The 20,590-nt window shown below is 41.4% G+C and overlaps 1 protein-coding gene across 7 annotated transcripts in view; it reads right to left on the bottom strand.

Moving 5' to 3' along the window:
- The window catches only part of SHB (SH2 domain containing adaptor protein B), a 99,778-nt gene that overhangs the window by 30,862 nt on the left and 48,326 nt on the right, over positions 1–20,590 (bottom strand). For 5 of the 7 annotated variants that reach the window (XM_068422559.1, XM_068422562.1, XM_068422566.1 and 2 more), the window contains exons 4-5: positions 14,256–14,427; positions 10,376–10,495 (exon numbers count right to left, since the gene is read on the bottom strand). In XM_068422559.1, coding sequence (XP_068278660.1) covers positions 10,376–10,495; positions 14,256–14,427 — 292 coding nt within the window. Of the gene's footprint in view, positions 1–318; positions 831–2,315; positions 2,601–10,375; positions 10,496–14,255; positions 14,428–20,590 lie in introns of those variants that run through there. The other 2 variants (XM_068422563.1, XM_068422565.1) reach the window with 2 other exon arrangements.

Below are 20,590 nucleotides of genomic sequence, written 5' to 3'. Positions count from 1 at the left end.
CCATGTGTGGTACATATACCATTATCATTCTTCCCAAAGTTAGTTTTCATGCTTCTTGTATTAACATAACAGTAGCTGCAACTGCTTGAAGGCAAGTAGGTCATTCTTTACTTACAGCGTCCAGATGTTTGGAGAAGTACTCAACTGGTCTTTTCCAACTACCCATCTTCTGGGTCAACACCCCAACGCAAGATGTTGCCTTTCATGAATAAACAACTGCAAGTCTTGGGTTAGGTCTGGAAGTCCCAATGCTGGTGTAGTTATCAAAGCCCGTTTTAAGTCCTGAAAGGCCCTTTGTTGCTTTGGGCCCCATACAAATCGTACAACATTTTGGGCTTCATATAACGGTGTAGTTATCAGACCATAATTCATTATCCAGAGTTGACACCACCCAGCCATTCCCAAAAAGGCTCTTAATTCATGAACGTTTCTTGGCACAGGGATACTGCAGATTGCTTCCTTATGATCTGTTCCCAATTGTTGTTGTCCTTTGGAGATTTCAAAGCCCAAATAAATCAAGTTTGGCTTGCTATCTGAGCCTTACTTTATACCCACTTAGTCCAAGAAAGTTTAAAAGATCTATTGTTACCTTTACACAAGTCGATCTTTCTTCTGTAGCAATCAGAATGTCGTCCACATATTGTAAAAGCAGATGTCCAGGTTTAAGTTCTGAGTCAGTTTGTTTCCACTGTTCAAGTTCCTTTGCTAATTGATTGCCAAATAGTCATTGGACTATTCTTGAATATTTGTGGTAATCTTGTCCATGTTAATTGTGGTTTTCGTCCTGTTTGTGGATTTTCCCACTCAAAAGCAAACGATTTTCGACTTTCCTTTTCCAAGGGTATACAAAAGAAAGCATATTTTAAGTCAACCACTGTAAACCACTGATGATTCTCTCTCAACGCTGTTAAAAGTGTGTATGGGTTTGCAACTACAGGATGTATGTCTTTAACTATCTGATTTATGGCCCTTAAATCCTGAATTAACCTATATTCACCTGAAGCTTTCTTTACTGGTAAAATTGGAGTATTATATTCTGATTCACACTCTTCAAGAATCCCATACTCTAAAAATTTATCAATTAATTTCTTAATCACTTGTCTAATCTTGGGGTTCATTGGGTACTGTTTGAGTCTTAAAGGCCTTGCCTGTTCTCCAAATCTATTTTCACAGGCTGTGCTGTCTTTGATCTACCCGGTATGTCTGTATTCCAGACTGTAGGTATAACAGCCTCATCCATTTCTTGTGGTATTTCTTGTTCCTTGACTTTCTCCTGTATCATCAATATTTCTGCTGTCTTTGATTATGGTATTTTCAAAAGGATTTCTCCTTCTTTAAAAAATTTGCGCATTTAATTTGGATAACAAATTTCGTCCTAACAAAGGTATCGGAGAATCTGGTACATACAAAAATTCACGTGTAATTACCTTATTTCCAAATTTTAAATCCAGGGGTTGAAGGAATGGCCCATTTTCCTGTTTCCCAGTCGTTCCAATTATATTAGCCATTTTATTCCCCAATTTCCCTTTACAAGTGTTCAAAACAGTATATGTTGCTCCCGTATCTATTAAAAAATTCAACTTTATCATTTCCCAGCTTAATTATAATCAGAGGTTCAGTGGGTTCCCCTCCAGTCCCCTTCATTCATCTAGGGTCATCATTCTTGCAGCTTCTCGCTGACTTGTTTTCAATTTAGGGCAATCTTGTTTCCAATGACCATCTTCCCTACAATATGCACACTGATTTATACCCAGAGGTGCATTAGGTTCCTGGTCACGAAAGTATCTAAAACCTCCTTTTCCTCCTGCTCATCCTCTTCTCCTTGCTATGTTCCCTGTTAAGGCATCTGTTAATTTTCTTTGCCTCACTTTTTTTTTTTTCATCTTTTCTTTGTTTTCTTATTTTCCTAAGTTAATGCCATCGCCAAATTATCTTGACTAATTAATTTACATTCTTTTTGCCAATCCGTTCGTTGTCTCTAAAAAAACCCAAATCTACATACGGCGCTTCATTCCATTTACTCTTCTCTTCTACAAAACAACATGAACTGCAGTATAGTATTATATAGTATTATATGATCACAATATTCTATCATCTGACTTTTACATAAGCCATCATGCAATTCACCCCAATGTGCTAATAAACACCCCAACGGCGATCTTTTTTGTATCTTTTCATCCGATAACAGATTTCCAGAACTTTTGCTCTTAAACAGTTTCACGAATCCTGACGCCATCGTGCAGCAAAATACCTAAACGACAATTACCAAAATAGAGAAACGACAATTACCGATCTGAGGACTCAAAGTCCAACCCAGCAATAGCTTTCGCTTATGACTTACAGACAGATGCCTAGGCTTCCAATGCAAACAGGTGCACTCTTAGCCCCAGCCCTTCGCAGCTTTCGCCGCGCCTTACAGGCAGGCTTTCCAAACCAAATTCCAAAAAGAAGTGTTTTACCCTGTTCCAGGGAATGTTGCGAGGAACATTACGGGTCGAGGGCAATGGTTCTCCCCGAGAAGTCCTCGGTGCCAGCTGGAGCTCAATCAACACTCGATCCCTTCCAGTCTCACTCGCAAGGTCCCGTCTGGGTTGCCAAAACTGTTAGCAATTGGGAAGAAAACTCATCTACATGAAGCAGATAAGCAGGCACTTCTTTATTGCAGCGCTGGGGACACGGGGGATAGCTTCACCATACGTGTCCAACCAAACATTAAAATCCATTGGTTTTTATACACTGAGTCACTATTACATAAGTTCTTTTACATCAAAATGCATAGTATGCTCGCTCTTAAATTTAACCTTTACAACGATTGGTTCCATTAATTTTAACCTTATCTATATTCTTATTCTAAAACAATCATTGGTTAGTTCCACTGTACTGATTGGAAACTATCTCTGATATTCAAATCAGGATGGGAAGGGTAAGGGGGTTTCCAAGCAGCGTAACTGGTGTCCGTGATTGTCTCCTTAGTTTCTTAAACAAAACATAGAAAACTCCAGTAACTTCCTGGTGAGGTTTCTCTGGTTACCTGCTTCAAACCTAACAGTGCCTGTGGTTACCTGTTTCAAACTGAACAGTGCCTGTGGTTGCCTATTTCAAATCTGACTCTTTTATATGATCAAATCTTGATTATTTTATCAGAGTGTTTGCAACAGGTTTACTGTGCCCAACTGTGGGGTTGTAGTCCCTTCTCTCCTATACATCAGAGAGTCTTCCAGCCTCTCATGTGGAGGGTCCTAGCTCAAGACAACTCCACCTGCTTTTACAAGTTTGACAACATTCTTTTTTGGGGGACTTTGTTTTCACACAACAAACATACATATAGGCCCTTAAGGTCCAATTCAGTCTGCCATGATACCACACAGCTGATAGAGGACTTGGTGCTCTACCCTGGCAACTCCCCTACCTAAAGAGTAAGGAGAATGTTCTTAGGAACATAGGAAGAAAAGCAGAAAGGCACAAGGAGATTTCACAAGAGATGGGGAAGCTGAGAGATGTTATGGTTGAAATCCAGTAAATCTTTTTATTTCAGACATTCCTAGGAAGCCTTTGTTCTCCTCCAGTCTCTTGCTTCTGTCAAGGAATGCAGCCAAGGACGTGCTTTTGTGAATCACAGGCAACTTACTATTTGAACAGACACATCAGCTCAAGGACATACAACAGCAGCAGTGATTCCAAAGTCCAGCCCCCTCCCTTTGGTTCCAACAAGCCAAAAGAAGGAGCTATGTGCTTTCATAGAAATCAAACAGAACCAAAACGAGTTTGTCCCAGGCAAAGAGGTTTAGGACAACCATGCTCCATAGGGCTTTCACAGCATTGTGCAACAGCCCATAGGGAACACATTGCCTCTAGTTTCCACTGTATCAGCACATTTCCTGGCACTGGCAAAAAGCACCAAGCATACAGGTGCAAGGGAAAGACAGGCTTCAAGTTGAGGGGGGAACTGAAAATAGCTAAGGATAGTAGCCTTTCAGTTCTGTCAGAGAGTAAAAGCCCCTGCTGCTCTTGTGCCTCTCCAGACTACTTAAGTTCTGCTGTGTGGCACTCACTGGTCTCTGGCTAAGTAGTGTGGAGAGCCTGAGGACAGGCATGCTTGGGCTTACTATCATTTGAAGTGGATCAGGCTGCATGGCACTTGATCTAGAGACCTTTAGGGTCCCATGGAATAACAGGTAGCCTTGAGGCATTGCTGAGATCATTCTAGCATTTCAGTTCACAAGGTCAGAGCTCAGTCACAGCCTGCCTGTGTGAAGTTATACTATATGATTTTTGAATCAATGCACTAAAAATGTGGGATTAAAATATGAGATGAAGGCATAAAGAAAGTGTCCAAATATGCAAAGCCTGCTGGGGTAGACTTACAGGGTAGCCATGAGGCACAAAGAGCCTTACTGGCTGTGACAAATACCTGTTATGCCAGTGGACCTAGCAGCAAACCAAACTGAGATTCACTGATCCATTCTGGGATTGATAGAGCGAGCAATAAAGGCCTCAGTCCTTCTTTCAAAACATACCACCATGGGGCTGGCAATCAGAACAACCCTTAATTTTCAAGATAAGGAAAATGCACTGACAAGAAGAGAATAAACAGTAAGGTGTGGAGAGTAACATGTTATCCAACAAGCAGCTTATGCAGAAAAAAAATCAAACAGAAGTTACTGTAATTGTACCAGAAGCATAGACACTGGTACAGTTTTTGGGAAACAGGGGCAGTATACCTCTTATCAAAAGGCCTCTAAGAAACAGATCTCAAACACTGGCAGCCACTCCCACAGGACACAATGACTAGAACAGAATCACAAAATGTGGGGCTTTAAGCCATTGCTTATATTCCCTACAACCTCTTATCATCAGCTTCAATTTGCGTAGCAGTGAATATGGTGAAATCATGTCAAGAAACAGCTAAAACTACAGTCAGCTTCACAGCCAGTAGTTGCATATTAGCATATGTCTACACTCTCTAACATTAGTGTCACAGAGTGCTTCCTGACACGTCATTCCATGCAAACACAGGCCGTACAGTGTGTGCTAAGCAGCGACACTGTACAGATTGTATCAGAGCAGGACGTAGGGCAAGGACCTAGGGCAAGTTTCAGCAGAAGCAAGAAACGGAGTCCAACCAGCATGAACATTCAGGAATTACTCACAGAGAAAGGCTGCTCATTTTTTCCACTGTAGCATCTATCAAGTCCAGAGCAAGGATTCAAGAACCATATCCTAATGCAGTTATTGTAAGTTAACGAAACAACTGACAAGGTTGCAAGTTCCTAACAAGAGTAAATTACACGTGTCTGGTCAAACTTAATTTTGTGCTACAGCTTTATTAACATGTGTCCACCAGAAGTACCACGTGTCTTTATAGTGTGCTCTGCAGCCAGTGCTTTTCATTTCACACATCATAAACGCACCAGTAAAATAAAACAGAAATTTGATGCTGAAAGGGTCTGTTCCGAACATCATTTGACTACACATTCAACAGCAACATTCAAAAGCCTCCATCTTTTGTATGTATCTCACAACTACGGAAGACCTCAAGTACCCCCAAGCTTGCCTGTTAAAGGAAAAGTGAGCAAAACCTGTTTTTATACCATCCTATGATGCTAACCCTGATGCTAGCCCCATATTGAAAGGGGGTAACTGGAGTGGTACAGCAGCACATGATCAGGTTCTGTGCAGCAGCTGCAGGACAAGTGCATTATTACAAAGAGTTTCTTATTTGGTTGGCGTTATCAAAAACGCTGCAATGAGGCACCTACACACAACCCCAACCATGCTCATGCCAGCAGCCCAATGCCTGCAGCTCGTTTACGAATTTTTTTAAAAGCAAAGCCCACTTACTTATACTACTCATATCCTGGTGATCATAATGGAAATTAACTGCCTGTCAGTGACATCAGCCAGCTACTTAAGTCTACAACTGAATGTTTCAGGGGCTCTTCTCTGTAAATAAAAGTAATTTTACTTCCACCTGGGGGATCATCACCATGAACTAGACTACACACATCCTCAGTACAATCTGAGGAGGGGATGGCTTGTCGCTGTTGTGTATATGGTTAACTGCCAGCTACACCATGCACACCTTGTCTGAGCACTTCTATACAAGCCATACATCTGTTCTGATGAAAACTGGCAGGTGAAACAGTGTCTTATATAAATGTCACTGAAAGATGAAGCACAAGGAAGAGTACAAAGTCACCTGAACACTGGCTGCACCCCTGGTAGACTTCTTAACCTATTCACTGCAGTCAACAAAACTAAAAGAACACAGAGGCTTGAAATCTCTCTTACCATCACACAGGAGAAGACATAGGACTGCTTAAGCTAGAAACCCACTGGGACACAAAGTAGATCAGGAATAGAATCATAGAATAGTTTGGGTTGGAAGGGACCTTTAAAGGTCATCTAGTCCAACCACCGTGAAATGAGCAGGGACATCTTCAACTAGATCAGGTTGCTCAGAGCCCCGTCCAACCTGATCTTGGATGTTTCCAGGAATGGAGCATCTACCACCTCTCTGGGCAACCTGTTCCAATGTTTCACCACCCTCATCGTAAAAAATTTCTTCCTTATATCTAGCCTGAATCTACCCTCTTTTAGTTTAAAACCATTACCCCCTGTCCTATTGTGATAGGCCCTACTGAAAAGTCTGTCCCCTTCTTTCTCATAAGCCCCCTTTAAGTATTGAAAGGCCGCAACCAGGTCTCCTCAGAGCCTTCTCTTCTCCAGGCTGTACAACGTTGAGTCTCTCAGCCTTTCCTCATAGAAGAGGTGTTCCAGCCCTCTGAACATTTTCATGGCCCTCCTCTGAACCCACTCTGACAGGTCCTTTTCTTTCTTGTACTGAGGACTCCAGAGCTTAATGCACTGCTCCAGGTGGGGTCTCACCAGAGTCGCAGAATTACCTCCCTCGACCTGCTGGCCATGCTTCTTTTTATGCAGCCCAGGATATTGTTGGCTTTCTGGGCTATGAGCACACTTTGCCGGCTCATGTTTAGCTTTTCATTCACCGATCCTTCTCCGCAGGGCTGCTCTCAATCTCTTCACTGCCCAGCCTGTATTGATCACAGAATCACAGAATCAACTAGGTTGGAAGAGACCTCTGGGATCATTTGAGTCCAACCTTTGACCTAACACCATTGTGTCAACTAGACTATGGCACTAAGTGCCACATCTAGTCTTTTCTTAAACACCTCCAGGGATGGTGACTCCGCCACCTCCCTGGGTATCCCATTCCAATGCTAATAACCCTTTCTGTGAAGACATTTTTCCTAATGTCTAACCTGAACCTCCCCTGGCACAGCTTGAGGCTGTGTCCTCTAGTCCTGTTGCTAGTTGCCTGGGAGAAGAGGCCGACTCCCACCCTGCTACAACCTCCTTTCAGGTAGTTGTAGAGAGCAATAAGGTCTCCCCTGAGCCTTCTTTTCTCCAGGCTCAACAATCCCAGTTACCCCAGCTGCTCATCATAAGACATACCCTCCAGACCCTTCACCGGCTTTGTTGGCCTCCTCTGGACTCACTCCAGCACCTCAACATCTTTCTTGAAGTGAGGGGCCCAGAACTGGACACAGTACTCGAGGTGTGGCCTCACCAGTGCCGAGTACAGGGACACACACACAGGGCCTAGTCCTGCTGGCCACACTATTCCTGATACAAGTCAGGATGCTGTTGGCCTTCTTGGCCACCTGGGCACACTGCTGGCTCATGTTCAGCCGGCTGTCCACCAATACCCCCAGGTCCTTTTCCACTGGGCCGCTTTCCAACCACTCTTCCCCCAGCCTGTAGTGCTGTATGGGGTTGTTATGGCCAAAGTGTAGGACCCAGCACTTGGCCTTGTTGAATTTCATACCATTGGTCTTGGCCCATCTATCTAACCCATCCAGATCCCTCTGCAGAGCAACAGAGAAGCTCAACATGAACTGGCAATGTGTGCTTGCAGCCCAGAAATCCAACCGTATCCTGGGCTGCAGCAAAAGAAGTGTGACCAGCAGGATGAGGAAGGTGATTCTCTCCTCCTACTCCGCTCTCGTGAGACCTCACCTGGAGTACTGCATTCAGCTCTGGGGCCCCCAAAATAAGAAGGACATGGACCTGTTGGAGCGACTCCAGAGGAGGGCTGTGAAGATGATCAGAGGGCTGAAGCACCTCTCCTATGAAGACAGGCTGAGAGAGTTGGGGTTGTTCAGCCTGGAGAAGGCAAGGCTCTGGCGAGACCTTATAGCAGCCTTCCAGTACCTGAAGAGGGCCTACAGGAAAGCGGGAGAGGGACTTTTTTACAAGGGCATGTAGTGATAGAACAAGGCGTAACATTTTTAAACTGAAAGAGAGTAGGTTTAGATTAGATATTAGGAAGAAATTCTTTACTGTGAGGGTGGTGAGACACTGGAACAGGTTGCCCAGAGAAGTTGTGGATGCCCCCTCCCTGGCAGTGTTTAAGGCCAGGTTGGATGAGGCTTTGAGCAACCTGGTCTAGTTGAAATGTGTCCCTGACCATGGCAGGTGGTTAGGAAGTAGATGATCTTTAAGGTCCCTTCCAACCCAAACAATTCTGTGATTCTATGAATTATAAATTCAATGTCCTAAACAGGGAGAGAAGGGGAAGAGAGCCTTATGGCAGCAAGCAAAAATCACATGCGAACAACAGCATCAAACATAGCTTTGTCAGTGGTTTGCAGGTGGTCCAGATGCTCCAGAAAACAAAGACTGGAAGAGGTCAGTCATTTAGCTACCTTACCATAGCGCAAGTTATGGGGACACTTAAAATAAGTATCACCAGGAAATCTGGTTTAGAAAACTTTGGAATACAACACATAAAGGGCTACAACACGCAAAAGGACATTAAGGGCCCGCATCTAGATGTTCAAAATTGCAAAATACAAATTTTACTGTCACCTTTTTCTCGAACTTGTGGTCTGGTTGAATAACAAAAATCACTGTGCTGATGAAAGAATTAAGTAAAATACTTAAAAACAAAAGTCGTATTCCAAGACTTACCAGAATTTAAGGTAATACTTAAGCCTACGTATATCTGAAGCATGTGCCATTAATGCTTCAATGTTTGAAAATATCTAGAGGACTACTATATCAGAGAATACACTTCAAATGACAAAAGGGACAACAGGAGCCGAACCGCAGTTTTGAAGCAGGTCTGTTCCAATTCAAGGAGGACCTCTGTATTACAGAGAGATAGCAACAAAAATAGCAAAGGAAATCAAGATTTAAAAAACAGTCCTACAAAATTTTTTTCTTAAGCCCTAGAATAGAGTCTTAAAACTGGGTTAACAGATGCACTTCTACTCAACCCAAAGTGGGGATATAAAACCAATCTGAAATTCACTGTTTAGACCATCAGACTAATCCAGGGTAGAGCAGATGTGGCCCTCTATTTGTAATGAACCTAAGAATGTAAAAAGGGTCAGGTTTGGTGCTGTCTATGAAAGTACTGCCTTGTTATCATCAAGTATTACCATCATCCCTGCAGTAAAATCTGTCTCCAGAACAGACCTGTGAAGAAACCATGTAAAAGCCAAACTGTCAGGAATACTGCTGGTAAAAAAGGCAAGTAGGCCTGTGTCCCAGACCTACTTGGAACGGTCAGCTCCACATCAGACCCTATCCTGTAAGAAGAAAGGAAACAATTCTCTTTGCACTTGTACAGCCTATACCTACCAAGGTCAAGGGGCTTCTTGTCCTCCTGCCTGGAAAACCTGGAAACTTTCCCTCTGCTGGAAATGCAAGTGAGCTATGTCCCTGCCCATGGCAGGAGGGTTGGACTAGACAATCTTTGAAGGTCCCTTCCAACCCAAACCGTTCTATGATTCTCTTCTACGTTATGTTGAAGCCAACATCTGTAACGTACCCTGATCAGCCTAAGGTAGGTGAGGCAAGTTCAAAGCAGCACTAAGACTGGAACAATGTTCATTTCCTAATTCCGTAGATCTTTCATCTTTGATCCTGGGCTTTTTACTTCCAAGAACTGTAGCAATACTGTACAGCTCTACCACAGAAAACCACATGAAGTCCCCCTTCCAAGCATGAAGCAAAAGGAATAAAATCCCCCCAAAATATAGTTGCTTATTGAGCCTGAAGCGGAAGCAGCAGGAGCGTTTCAAATCAGAACCAGAAAAAAAAATCCAAGTTTATTTATTTAAATGGGCACAAAACGAAGACTAAAAATGTCTTAACATCCCCAGACTGCAAGGTCCTAACTCAGTGACTGCCACTATACATCATGAAGACTGACAGTCTCAAACTCTCTGGGTGCCCTTCTGAGCTGAACCAGTGCAGCAACAGACTGAATCATTTTCTCTTCTTGCACCAGAGAAGTTAACGGCTTATAAATGACTGTTATTATGTTTTACTGACAAGTACTTACTTCAGAGAAAGAGAATAGTCGTGCTTGCTTGTTTGACTATTTCGTACAAGGTAGCTACACTCTTTACATAAACGTAACAGGTTTTCTGCATCTGTCCGACTGATTGCTCCGTGATACCATCTAGGAAAAAGCAGAGAGAATAATACACACACATACTCCAACTCATAATCCTTTCACTACTTCGTTTCTTTAAGTTATGGATAGTGGTTAATACAACATGGATATCTTTAAGATCTAACATATTATGGATAAAAAGCACATTGCTTGCACTATCTGAAGCTAACTTCACAACTTGTGGAGGTCTGTGGTTCCTGTCAGCTGAAGGAAAAAACTTAGATCAGGAGCGCATGCAACAGGATTAGTGTACATATTTATGTAAGAAATCCCCTCTCAGAGCAAGGCATTATAATGTCTATCTTGCAAGCAGTAGATCCACAATATACACATTTACTCTATTTCATCCCTGTAATATATCAGTATTTCAACTAATATACAAAAAAAAAAAACAAAAACAAAAAGAAAACAAACAAAAGGAAACAAAAAGAAAATCACATCTGAGGAATATGAACAGATAATAGTGGAAAAGATTTGCTAAAATAAATCTTTGAGAAAGGAGAAAAGTGACAAAGATCTATAACAAAGACACTTGTTCTAAACACAAGTATGACAAGTCAGAGTGCTTTAAGTAAATCTCTGGTGGATATGTGGAGTGGGTGTGATCAATTCAGGGAAGAAAGGAAATGGGGAGAGGACATGTGGGTCTTTCACTAAACTGACCACTGCAAACAAAGAACCTCCTCAGCACAATGCCGCTCTGTATCAACAATTAAAATCTCACAGTCCAGTAGTAAACATTTTGACATTTTTGTATATTCAAGACAGACTAGAAAAGGAGGCCCTGACAGCTCCACCACTTCACGAATAAAATGGAGGCACAGATGAGAATGTTTTCAGGCAGTGTTCTCCCTATCCCCCATTAGGTATTTACCTCTGAAGGATATTTCTCAACACACAATTTAAAGACTAGGTTGCCTTCTCAGTGTAAGGGAAGAATATTAACACTAAGTGTAAATCAGAAAATGGATTTAGGAGAGTCTAAAAATTATTCCTATTAGCTATAAATAATTTTTCTTTCTTTCTTTTCTCCCCAAAGGGCCAAATAAAACCAGAATAAAATATGACCTAGCCAAAACCAGGGAGATACCCTGGACTCTGATATTCAGAGGGAAGTATTTTATATATTATTCAGATCTAGTGTTCCCCAGTTGGCAGAGAGGTTCATGGAAAAAGAATGCAGGGCTGGTTCGAGGAAGCAAAACCTGCTTTTAAAACAGCGGAAGAAAACCAGCGAAGTATGAAGACAACTGCTGATGGGAGAACATCTGATTGAGAAGTGACTTCTGGAAGCTGTTTTGGCTACAGCTGAGAGTAAACAGCAGTATCCAGAAGTGTAATTGCTTGTCAATCATATGCCCATGTAAATAGGGCACTCAGATTGCTCCTGTTCCAGCTAGCTAGAGAGATAAGCATAGTGCTATAATCAGCTTAAAGATCCTGACTAATTTGCTGTTTCAACCCTACTGGGGCTGTTTGCCCTGGGTGTGTCTATTATTTAAATGTCAACATATAGGTATTTGTGCAGAAAGGTCAAAGATGCAAATGTCAATGATGTGATCACAAAATAGTGAAATGACAACTTGTGAAAGATACCATGCAAAAGCATGGGACATGAAAACTTGAAGACATGCATATCTTCTAAGATATCCTGCAAAACATAAGCACAAAATGCAAACCTGAAAGCAAACTTCAAACATAATCACACAATTTGACCTTTATCAAGATCTCTTCCCAGGATTGAAAGCATCCTGATTGTGGTTTATAGAATGTTCTTCCTGACGTTCCTTTCTTTCTCAATGGTCAAGTTTCAGCCACTAAGTGGCCACAGCTCCACTGAAGACAGGACAGCTGCATCAACTACACAGTAAGTATAATCACTTTTTACAGCTCATATACTGCACAACACAACTCTGTTTCTGAATTGGTCAGAGCAAAACAGGAAGTCACCAGATCTTGTATATAAGGCTGGGAGAGATTCACTTTCAGTAAGACAATGGAAACAGCAGAACACACTTTCTTCTTTTCACTGTTACTGAGGGAATGGAACAAATTCATTCAATTTGCCAGGGTCCACAAGTTACTAAGCTCATAGTCACAGATTCCTTAATCACAAGCAATGAGAATATTTTCTTGATATTGTTACACCTTGGTATTTCTGACTGTTTGGGAAACTTCCTAACCTTCCTAACAGAAATCCACTTGTCAATTTGAATGCTTCCTTTCCTCTAGATTTTGTATACCTCCCTACAAAAAGAGACTCCATTTTTGTAGAGAAAGATGGAATGGCGTGGCATGCACTGTGGAGAGGTCTCCTGCTACTAAAACTTGAGCAGTTTGAATGATTATGAGTAATTAAGGTATAATAAATCTAAACTCTTCCATTTCCTGACACATTATTGTTAACTGTGCATTCATTTCAGGTTTGATCCTGCATAATGAAGAATCAAAAAGAATCTCGTGTGATTAACACTTGAATAATTAAAGGAAGCAAAACTAGCTCTGCAATTTTCAGTGGTTATTATCAATTGCAGTTATAAATAACTGCAGTTATACTAAAAGAGAGAACTACACAACAATGTATTTACGAGTCAAAAGTTAATTAACAGATGCTCAACTTCCTGCAGTATTTGAAATGTATTTTTGGCGGTATGGTGGGCTGGAACTATCCAAATCTGAGGACTAAACTTTACAGTCAAATTTATAGCCTTTTAGTCATTTACCTAACAGTATCAGTGCGCTAGTGATTTCACAACTGTGGTTGCTACTTCTTCTGTTGGAGATAAGTCTACAATCTGTTAATGAGCAGATGGTTCAAAGCCTGAGATTGATTAGATGGAATATGACATCATGCAGATTACATTATTTTCTGTTTCAAGCTTAAGTCTCCAAATATTGCACATAAAAATTGTGCAATTGCTAAATTATGCCCTCTCTCTGTTGCAAAAATAAGTTGTGCACTTAACTTAGAATGATAGTGTCTGGAGTGTGACTGCCTTCAGGGATTCAAGACAGCTTTCTCACTTTACTATGTGAATCCATTGGACTTCTCAGTGCTCACAAATATCAATGTAAGCCATGTAAATTGCTCCATAAGAAGACTTTCTTTGCATAACACGGGATTCTGGCCCTTTCTATGAGGCTGCATCTTTGGTATGATACAGGACAGTGGGTAATTTCGTCACACAAGCCAGTCAGTCCAAATGGTTCAAGGAGTGTTAACAATGAGGCAGGACAGAGGCCACTCTGGTGGATACCAGACATTCACTCCACGGAAGTCCCCCAGAACTTGAGTCTGGAGCCGACAAAACTGCCTCTAAATACCACCCTCAAGTTTGACACCACCAGAGTAGAAATAAAAGTCTCTTTTTCTGAAAGTTTTGTTAAGTAGTCTTATCAGTCTCTCCCTGAAGCAGTATTACAGCTAGATGCAAGGCACATCTCAGGTACTAGAAACATGCTACGCAGCCACAAAGATATGGAATTTGTGCAGCTTTAAAGCACAATTTATACACCTGTTTTCCCTAATGTAATCAACATACTTGCCAGACAAAATTCACTGTTCCTGAGATGAGTTTCCTGTTTAAGTCTATTTTGTCCCCCACAAAAATTACTTACACTTTGCAGGAGTAGTAAGAATAGTTTTTTGTGACCGCTAACACAGGGCATGCTAAGGAAGGGAAGCTTGACAGCAGGATCTGGGGCACTTGCTACTCCTGTAAGCAGGGAAGCAAAGAGCTAGAGAGCAATTACTGTGCTTACTTACATCTGCTTTTCCAGTTGAATAGTTGGGTCTATTCTCTCTCCCAGGATACCACAAAATTCTGGACTGCCATGTTTGATGGGTTTAAAGCCTCCTCCAGGTGCTCTTAACTGCCTGTGCTGGTCATTTGAGGGAGAAGAAGATGCTTGCCGTTTCTCACTTCCATTAAATTGGGCTGCAAGATACACAGTAATTACCTCTCCAGGCAAGGTTAACAAGGACCAAAATAGTTGTAGCACTTAGAGAGGTTTCACACTTCTCAGGGAAAATAAACATGCATCCACTAGCATTAAGATATAGTGGTTTATCTACAAAGTTATATGTATCATGTAAAGGTGTTTCTGATTATGCAAAATACAGTCCTAAAACTCTCTTGATTTTCTGGTAACAAAATCCACACTCTTCTAAACCCTGTTACAATAACGAGTGCTTATCTTAACTTTTAGTACTTTCTTCCCCAAGAAGTGATAGTGTTAAACAAGCAGCAGTAACAAAGATAGGCTTTCAGTCACCTGCCATATTTACAATAACAAGTGAGAACTTCAAGAATTCCACTTGCCTCAGTTTATGTGGTAACATCCTAACAGTGATCTACGTGCAAATCCAGACAGCTAACACCCATATATCCACATCAGAAATACTGTCAAGAAGCAATGAATTAAAAGTGTATCCACTTATACAATGCTGGCACAAAGCCTTTGTCTTGAAACACTCGGGTACAAAGCAATGAAAAGGGAAAATGGCATTTGTTAGCTTCTCTCGCAAACTATATTATTCCAAGAAAAGCAATACGACTTATTTTGCAAAGCTGTAATTTCTTAGAACACTGCAACATCTATAGCAAAGCACATACTAATGATGTCAGCAATCCTCATTCTACACATTTACGTTTACAGATTCTACATATCTATAATTAAAAAAAATAAAGGACAGCATATTGACAGAAACAGAGGTTGTGGAGTCTCCTTCTCTGGAGACATTCAAAACCCGCCTGGATGCGTTCCTGTGTGACACGATCTAGGTAATCCTGCTCCAGCAGGGGGATTGGACTAGATGATCTTTCGAGGTCCCTTCCAATCCCTAACTTTCTGTGATTCTGTGAGCTACCCACACCACCTTTCTGACTCTCACTGCCTTCCATGGTTTGCTCCTTCATCAAAAACTAACACTCCCAGCTGCAGAGGAATCATTGTTTTAAGGTCAGCTATTGGGGACCACGCAGAAAAAACTTCACCAGCAGAAGGCAAACATCACAATGCCCACAAAGAGTGCAATCAGGTCCTCTGTGAGTTTCAACAGCAATATCAGAGAAAACAATACAAGGACAATTTAAGGCACTCCCTACAACAACTTGTTGTAGATCTCATGCATTTAGAACTCAACTTATTATAACACACAGCCAGTTAGGCATGTGGCTGCTAGTACTTTGTTTTAAAGCAACGCTATACAACAGGAAGACAGCTGTAATGTTCAGAAAGACAATTCATACAGAATAGAGATGCACTGGACATAGAAACTGTTTTGGAGCATTTTTTTTTTAATATGCTTTCCTCATAGGGCTTAGAACACTTTCAAATTCTCCCTCTACTGAGAGAAACTAGGCACAAATTATTGCAAAAAATTGAGCAAATGTATTAAATCATATTCTGATGTATGCATGGCAGAGATATGCTGTTTTTTTCTTAAAATGGAAACTCAGATTTAACCTCATTACTGGATAATGAAAGCTGATTAGCATAACAAGGAGAAACGTTGCATGTGTGTGCTTGTCAGTGACATATATGAACAGCACTATTATTTCAACTGTAAGAAAAACACCTGGATGTGATTTGGGAACTCTATGAATACTAGTGAATGTCAGCTTCTGACCAAGCAACATCTTTCAGACACCAAAAAATTCAGTTCACAAAACAGACACGAGACTCAGTTCTGATTATAAATAGCAATATCTTTACAACATGATGGTTAGAAGTAGGATCAGTTCTCCAAAAACAGCACAGAAAAAATTAAATTTCAGATGCTTTTGAATGTTTTCTCTGTCTAAAAAGCTCAGACATGTCGATGGACTCCTGCCCTATTTCTTTTTTTTTTTTTTTGTGAATTAAATTGTCAGGAAGAAGGAGTCTGAAAGGGATATCCAAGCATATTAAACTGACAAGTGTGATACCCAGTCAGGCAGCAACCCACGCAACGTTGTTATCAGGACTGAGTTTTGGCTGCTATAAAGCCCATCTTAACCAAAGCTGCAGTATATACAGTGAAGGTTCAGAAGCTCACTTCCATGCAGCTGGGAGTGTAAAGCTTTTTATTGCTATGGTACTTCTGTTTACATAGCCACTTATGGAACTGACTGTATACCTGACCCTTCCTCATTCTCCATGTGGCCCTTCTTCCTCTGCCCTGTAGCTGGTGCCATACCCTTCTGGTGGTGGCATGCAAAACTCCCCTGCTTTAAGTCCCCCAGGGACCTAGGCACCAGCTTTCTGTGCAACAGCAGTTGCAGCCCGCAGAGGTGATCAAGTTTGGCATCTACGGATCCTCCTTCAAGAAGCCCATGATCAGTGCTGAATACTACTACCAGATGGCCCTCTTCATAACAGGAGGCCACTTATTTTGTAAAGCAATACTAAGATGAGCTCTACAGACTTCACATGCATTTCCTTTACCCAAAGGTCTGCTATCCTCACATAACAGCCTGGAAAGGCCTGGTTTCTCACAAACTCAAATGTGAGCCAGTCTCAGCCTGACATTCCTGAATGGGCTCTCTGGTGTTGCTATTTCCTTTTCCAGCCAGACTTATGTACCTGAAAGCTACTTCATTCCTGTCACTTTGCCAGCCTCAGCTCTTCTGGGCAAACCAGTTTGCCCAGCTCAGCAGGAGGTCTAACAAGACCTGCTCACTTCCAATAAAAGCCATCAAAAACACATTTCAGCTTCAGCTGTACAGCCTTCAATGAAACAAAACCAAATTTGTTTGTGTAAGAACTCAAGCTGCAGACAGTCAAAACGCTGCACTCTAGCTCTGCTATACAGAGACATCTTTCAGCACTGCAGTTAACAGCAGAAGTCCCTGAAGAAGGCTATACATAGCTTGCTCCACAAATGTCAGCATGACACCAGCTCCAGTCCCATGTTTAGGAGCCACAGTGCAGACACGTCCCCTCAACCTGAGCAGACTTCACAGCTTGTGCACACTTTCAGTCTGGCACATCTCAAACTCCAGTTTGGAGATAAACAGGTTTATCTGTCCATGCTTCAGCAATAAATCTTGAAATCTTGGCAGAGGAACAAATGTTTTCCTTAAAAGACTTGCATGAGTAATTAACTTCATGATAATTCTAGCGTTGCTTGCCATTTTGGTTTGTTTCCTAGGTCTATCATCTGACAAATCAAAAACATTTGCTGCGCAAGTCTCTGTGTCTGCACTTCACATCACAAACATCTGTTGTTCCCTTCAGATGAACATCTCAAAACAGGAAAGTTTTAGCAGAGGGTCCCTTCAGGTTCACAGCCTCCACAACTCCAAGTAGTTGGGGGATGGTAGTTGTGGGCCTGTAAAGTGGGACTTTGCCCATTGCTAGAATTTCTAATACTAATTAGACCAACATTGTGCTCTTCAGAGAAATCCACCTCAGCTAAGAACTAAAAAAAAAAACCCACCTGGTCTAGCTACATTGGCTAGCTACATTACAGAGCCACACTACACCATGAGTCAGAAAAACACTTCACACATCTCAGCAGAGGGTCAATACTTCTCCACTGCAAACTTTCCACTCTTTCAAACTTAGAAGTTGGACCTCTTCTTTCCTTATTTTAAACATTTATAATTTCGAGGACTTAGATGAAGTATAGAGACACCAGATGAGACAGCAGCTTGAATCTATGCTTGCAGCGTATCCTTACACATTCCTTTGTAACAAATAACCAGGTACCTAAGACACACTAAGTTATAATGAATGACAGATGCAATCAAAGAAATCTAATTAATCTCAAAAAATGTTTACTCTCTTAGCATTTTAAAACAGAACTCTGCATGCTGAACCCACAAGGAATTCAACCATATCATAATACTTTTTAATTAAACTTCTTTTTAGTCTGTTATTTTTGTAAATCAATATTTTAGTGTGCTTTCATAAGAGTTAACTAAATAATGCTTAGAATAATATTTACACATAGGCCAATCATACAATCTCATATTGAATGGATTGTGCCCTATTAATTTACAGTCACATGTAGATAAACTAAAAACTACAGATGAAGAATAAAATTGACAAAACTAAGATTCATTTTTTTTAAATCAACACCCAAAAAAACTGTTTCAGAATTTACCTGATAAAAACCAAAAAGTGGGCATGAAGATGATTACAGAGCTCAAAGACTTTACAAACACCAAATGAGTTGTGCACAAAAAGGTAGGCAGTAGAAAGTAAAAAATTTACTCTCTGGATTCAATGAATTAAAAATCAGCCATTTCATATAATATGTGCAATATATGAAGAATAAGGTCTAAGATTTCCATACGCACACATATGACTCTTAAGACAATAACTTTTAAAACTAATAATTTCTGTGGCTGCTGTACTGAGAAATCTATAAAGTGTGATCTCACTGCAGACAGATGTATACTGGTCCCACAGCTTGCATCTCAGTGTTGCTAAACAATGAAGTTTATGGTTTAGGTATCTGGCATACTCTGAAAGAAAAATGACTTCTGGGTAGCACACGATCACCATCCTCGGGTTGGAAGTTCACAATAGTTCTGATATTACTCTTAGCCTTTGGAAAATTATCAAAACTAGTATGTAAGGAAAAACTCAACTCACAGAATCCCTGTGCTACACTAAACCACAGAAACAAGCTACAGAGAGATAAACAGCCCTAAAGAATTCCACTTTTGATAACTTAAGTGTCACCTGCTCTAGTTCCTCCCTGCCCTTTTATGCAGTTCAAGGGCTTTACTTACCCTCTCACCTTCAAAGAAAGTATTCTTTGCTCAAAAGTATCTCTAACCTCAAATTGTCCAAGAACACATACAAGAATGGCTGCACATGACTCCAGCCAAGCAAACACTGGACAGGTTGTCAAAAAATGACTGGAAGCCTTTCAGCTAAAACAGTCAGCAAGAATTAACTGTTCAGCTTCCTTGCAGGACCTGTTCAATAGCAATCTGTAGTCACTGTAGCCCAGACATTCCCATGGCATCTGGCTTAGCCCAAAGGGCTACAAGGATGGGGATGAACGAGGAAGCATACCATCCTTCTTGTGGGCAGAAACGCACACACAGCTAATAGGAGAGGGTCTTGGGTGATAGGGAACAGGTATCTGAAGGCCAGAGAAGAGAAATCCCAAGGAGATCTAAGAAGGTAACAGAGTGTGACTAGGTGGTAGGTAAGAGGATGAGAGAATCTAGATATAAATACAGTTCTGTGGGAAAAAATAAAGGGGAAAAGAAGACCAGAAACAAAAGAAAGAAAGATGGGCAAGATGCAGACATGGTGGCAAAGGTAAAACAGTGGAAAACCCTCCAGAATCTGGAATGGAGAATAGAGAAATTCCCTGGAAAACAATGCAGAGAGCAGCCTAAGACCTGCTGCAAATCCACTGCTTGTGGCTCTGCACAACCCCTACATGTGCTGTGGGTAGCCTGTGGATCCTTCCAGGTAGCAGACACCCTACCTCTAATCAGAGTTACTGTGGACCATGCTGCTGTGTAGTAAGGCTCACCTGTCAGGAGCTGGAGGCTGTGCATATGCTCTAGGCAAAGGCAGCATTGCTGCCATCACAGGGACACATGAAAAAGCACGGAAATATCTACTGAACTGGGGCAGACACCAATGTCATAGCATAAACTCAAAGCAGAAGGCTTTACACACATATGCCAGACTGGTATTAAGCATCTGCAAAACAGTCACTGTGGCACTGGAATCCTAGAGATACATGTCTCTGTTGATTAGCCTATCTTGACACACAATAGATATCCCTAATCATAGCCAGGATCTCACAGCCAGGCAATCCCCCAGCACAAGTCTTGCAAGCATTTTAATTGGTCCAGCAAAGGGAATGAGTCAGCTCAAGCAAGCCTGAACCAAAGCCTGCTTCCATCAGGCAGAGCTCAGCAGCAGAACTGTATATCCTACTAGAAGTTACACAAGCAGGTTAGACTTTTGTGCTGGAGCTCATGCTCTTTAGGAAGAGAGACTACTTTACCTCCACAGCATCCAGCAGAACTGGATGCTGGTTTAGATTCAGGCTTGAAAGAACTATCAGGATATGCTTAATGGGAAAGTGACTGAGCCTGGAACTCCACAAGATTATTAATAGCTCACATGCCAGAGCAA

This window comes from Nyctibius grandis, chromosome Z (assembly GCF_013368605.1).
Source record: "Nyctibius grandis isolate bNycGra1 chromosome Z, bNycGra1.pri, whole genome shotgun sequence".
NCBI lineage: Eukaryota > Metazoa > Chordata > Aves > Nyctibiiformes > Nyctibiidae > Nyctibius > Nyctibius grandis.
This window is presented reverse-complemented; position numbering and strand designations above follow the sequence as displayed.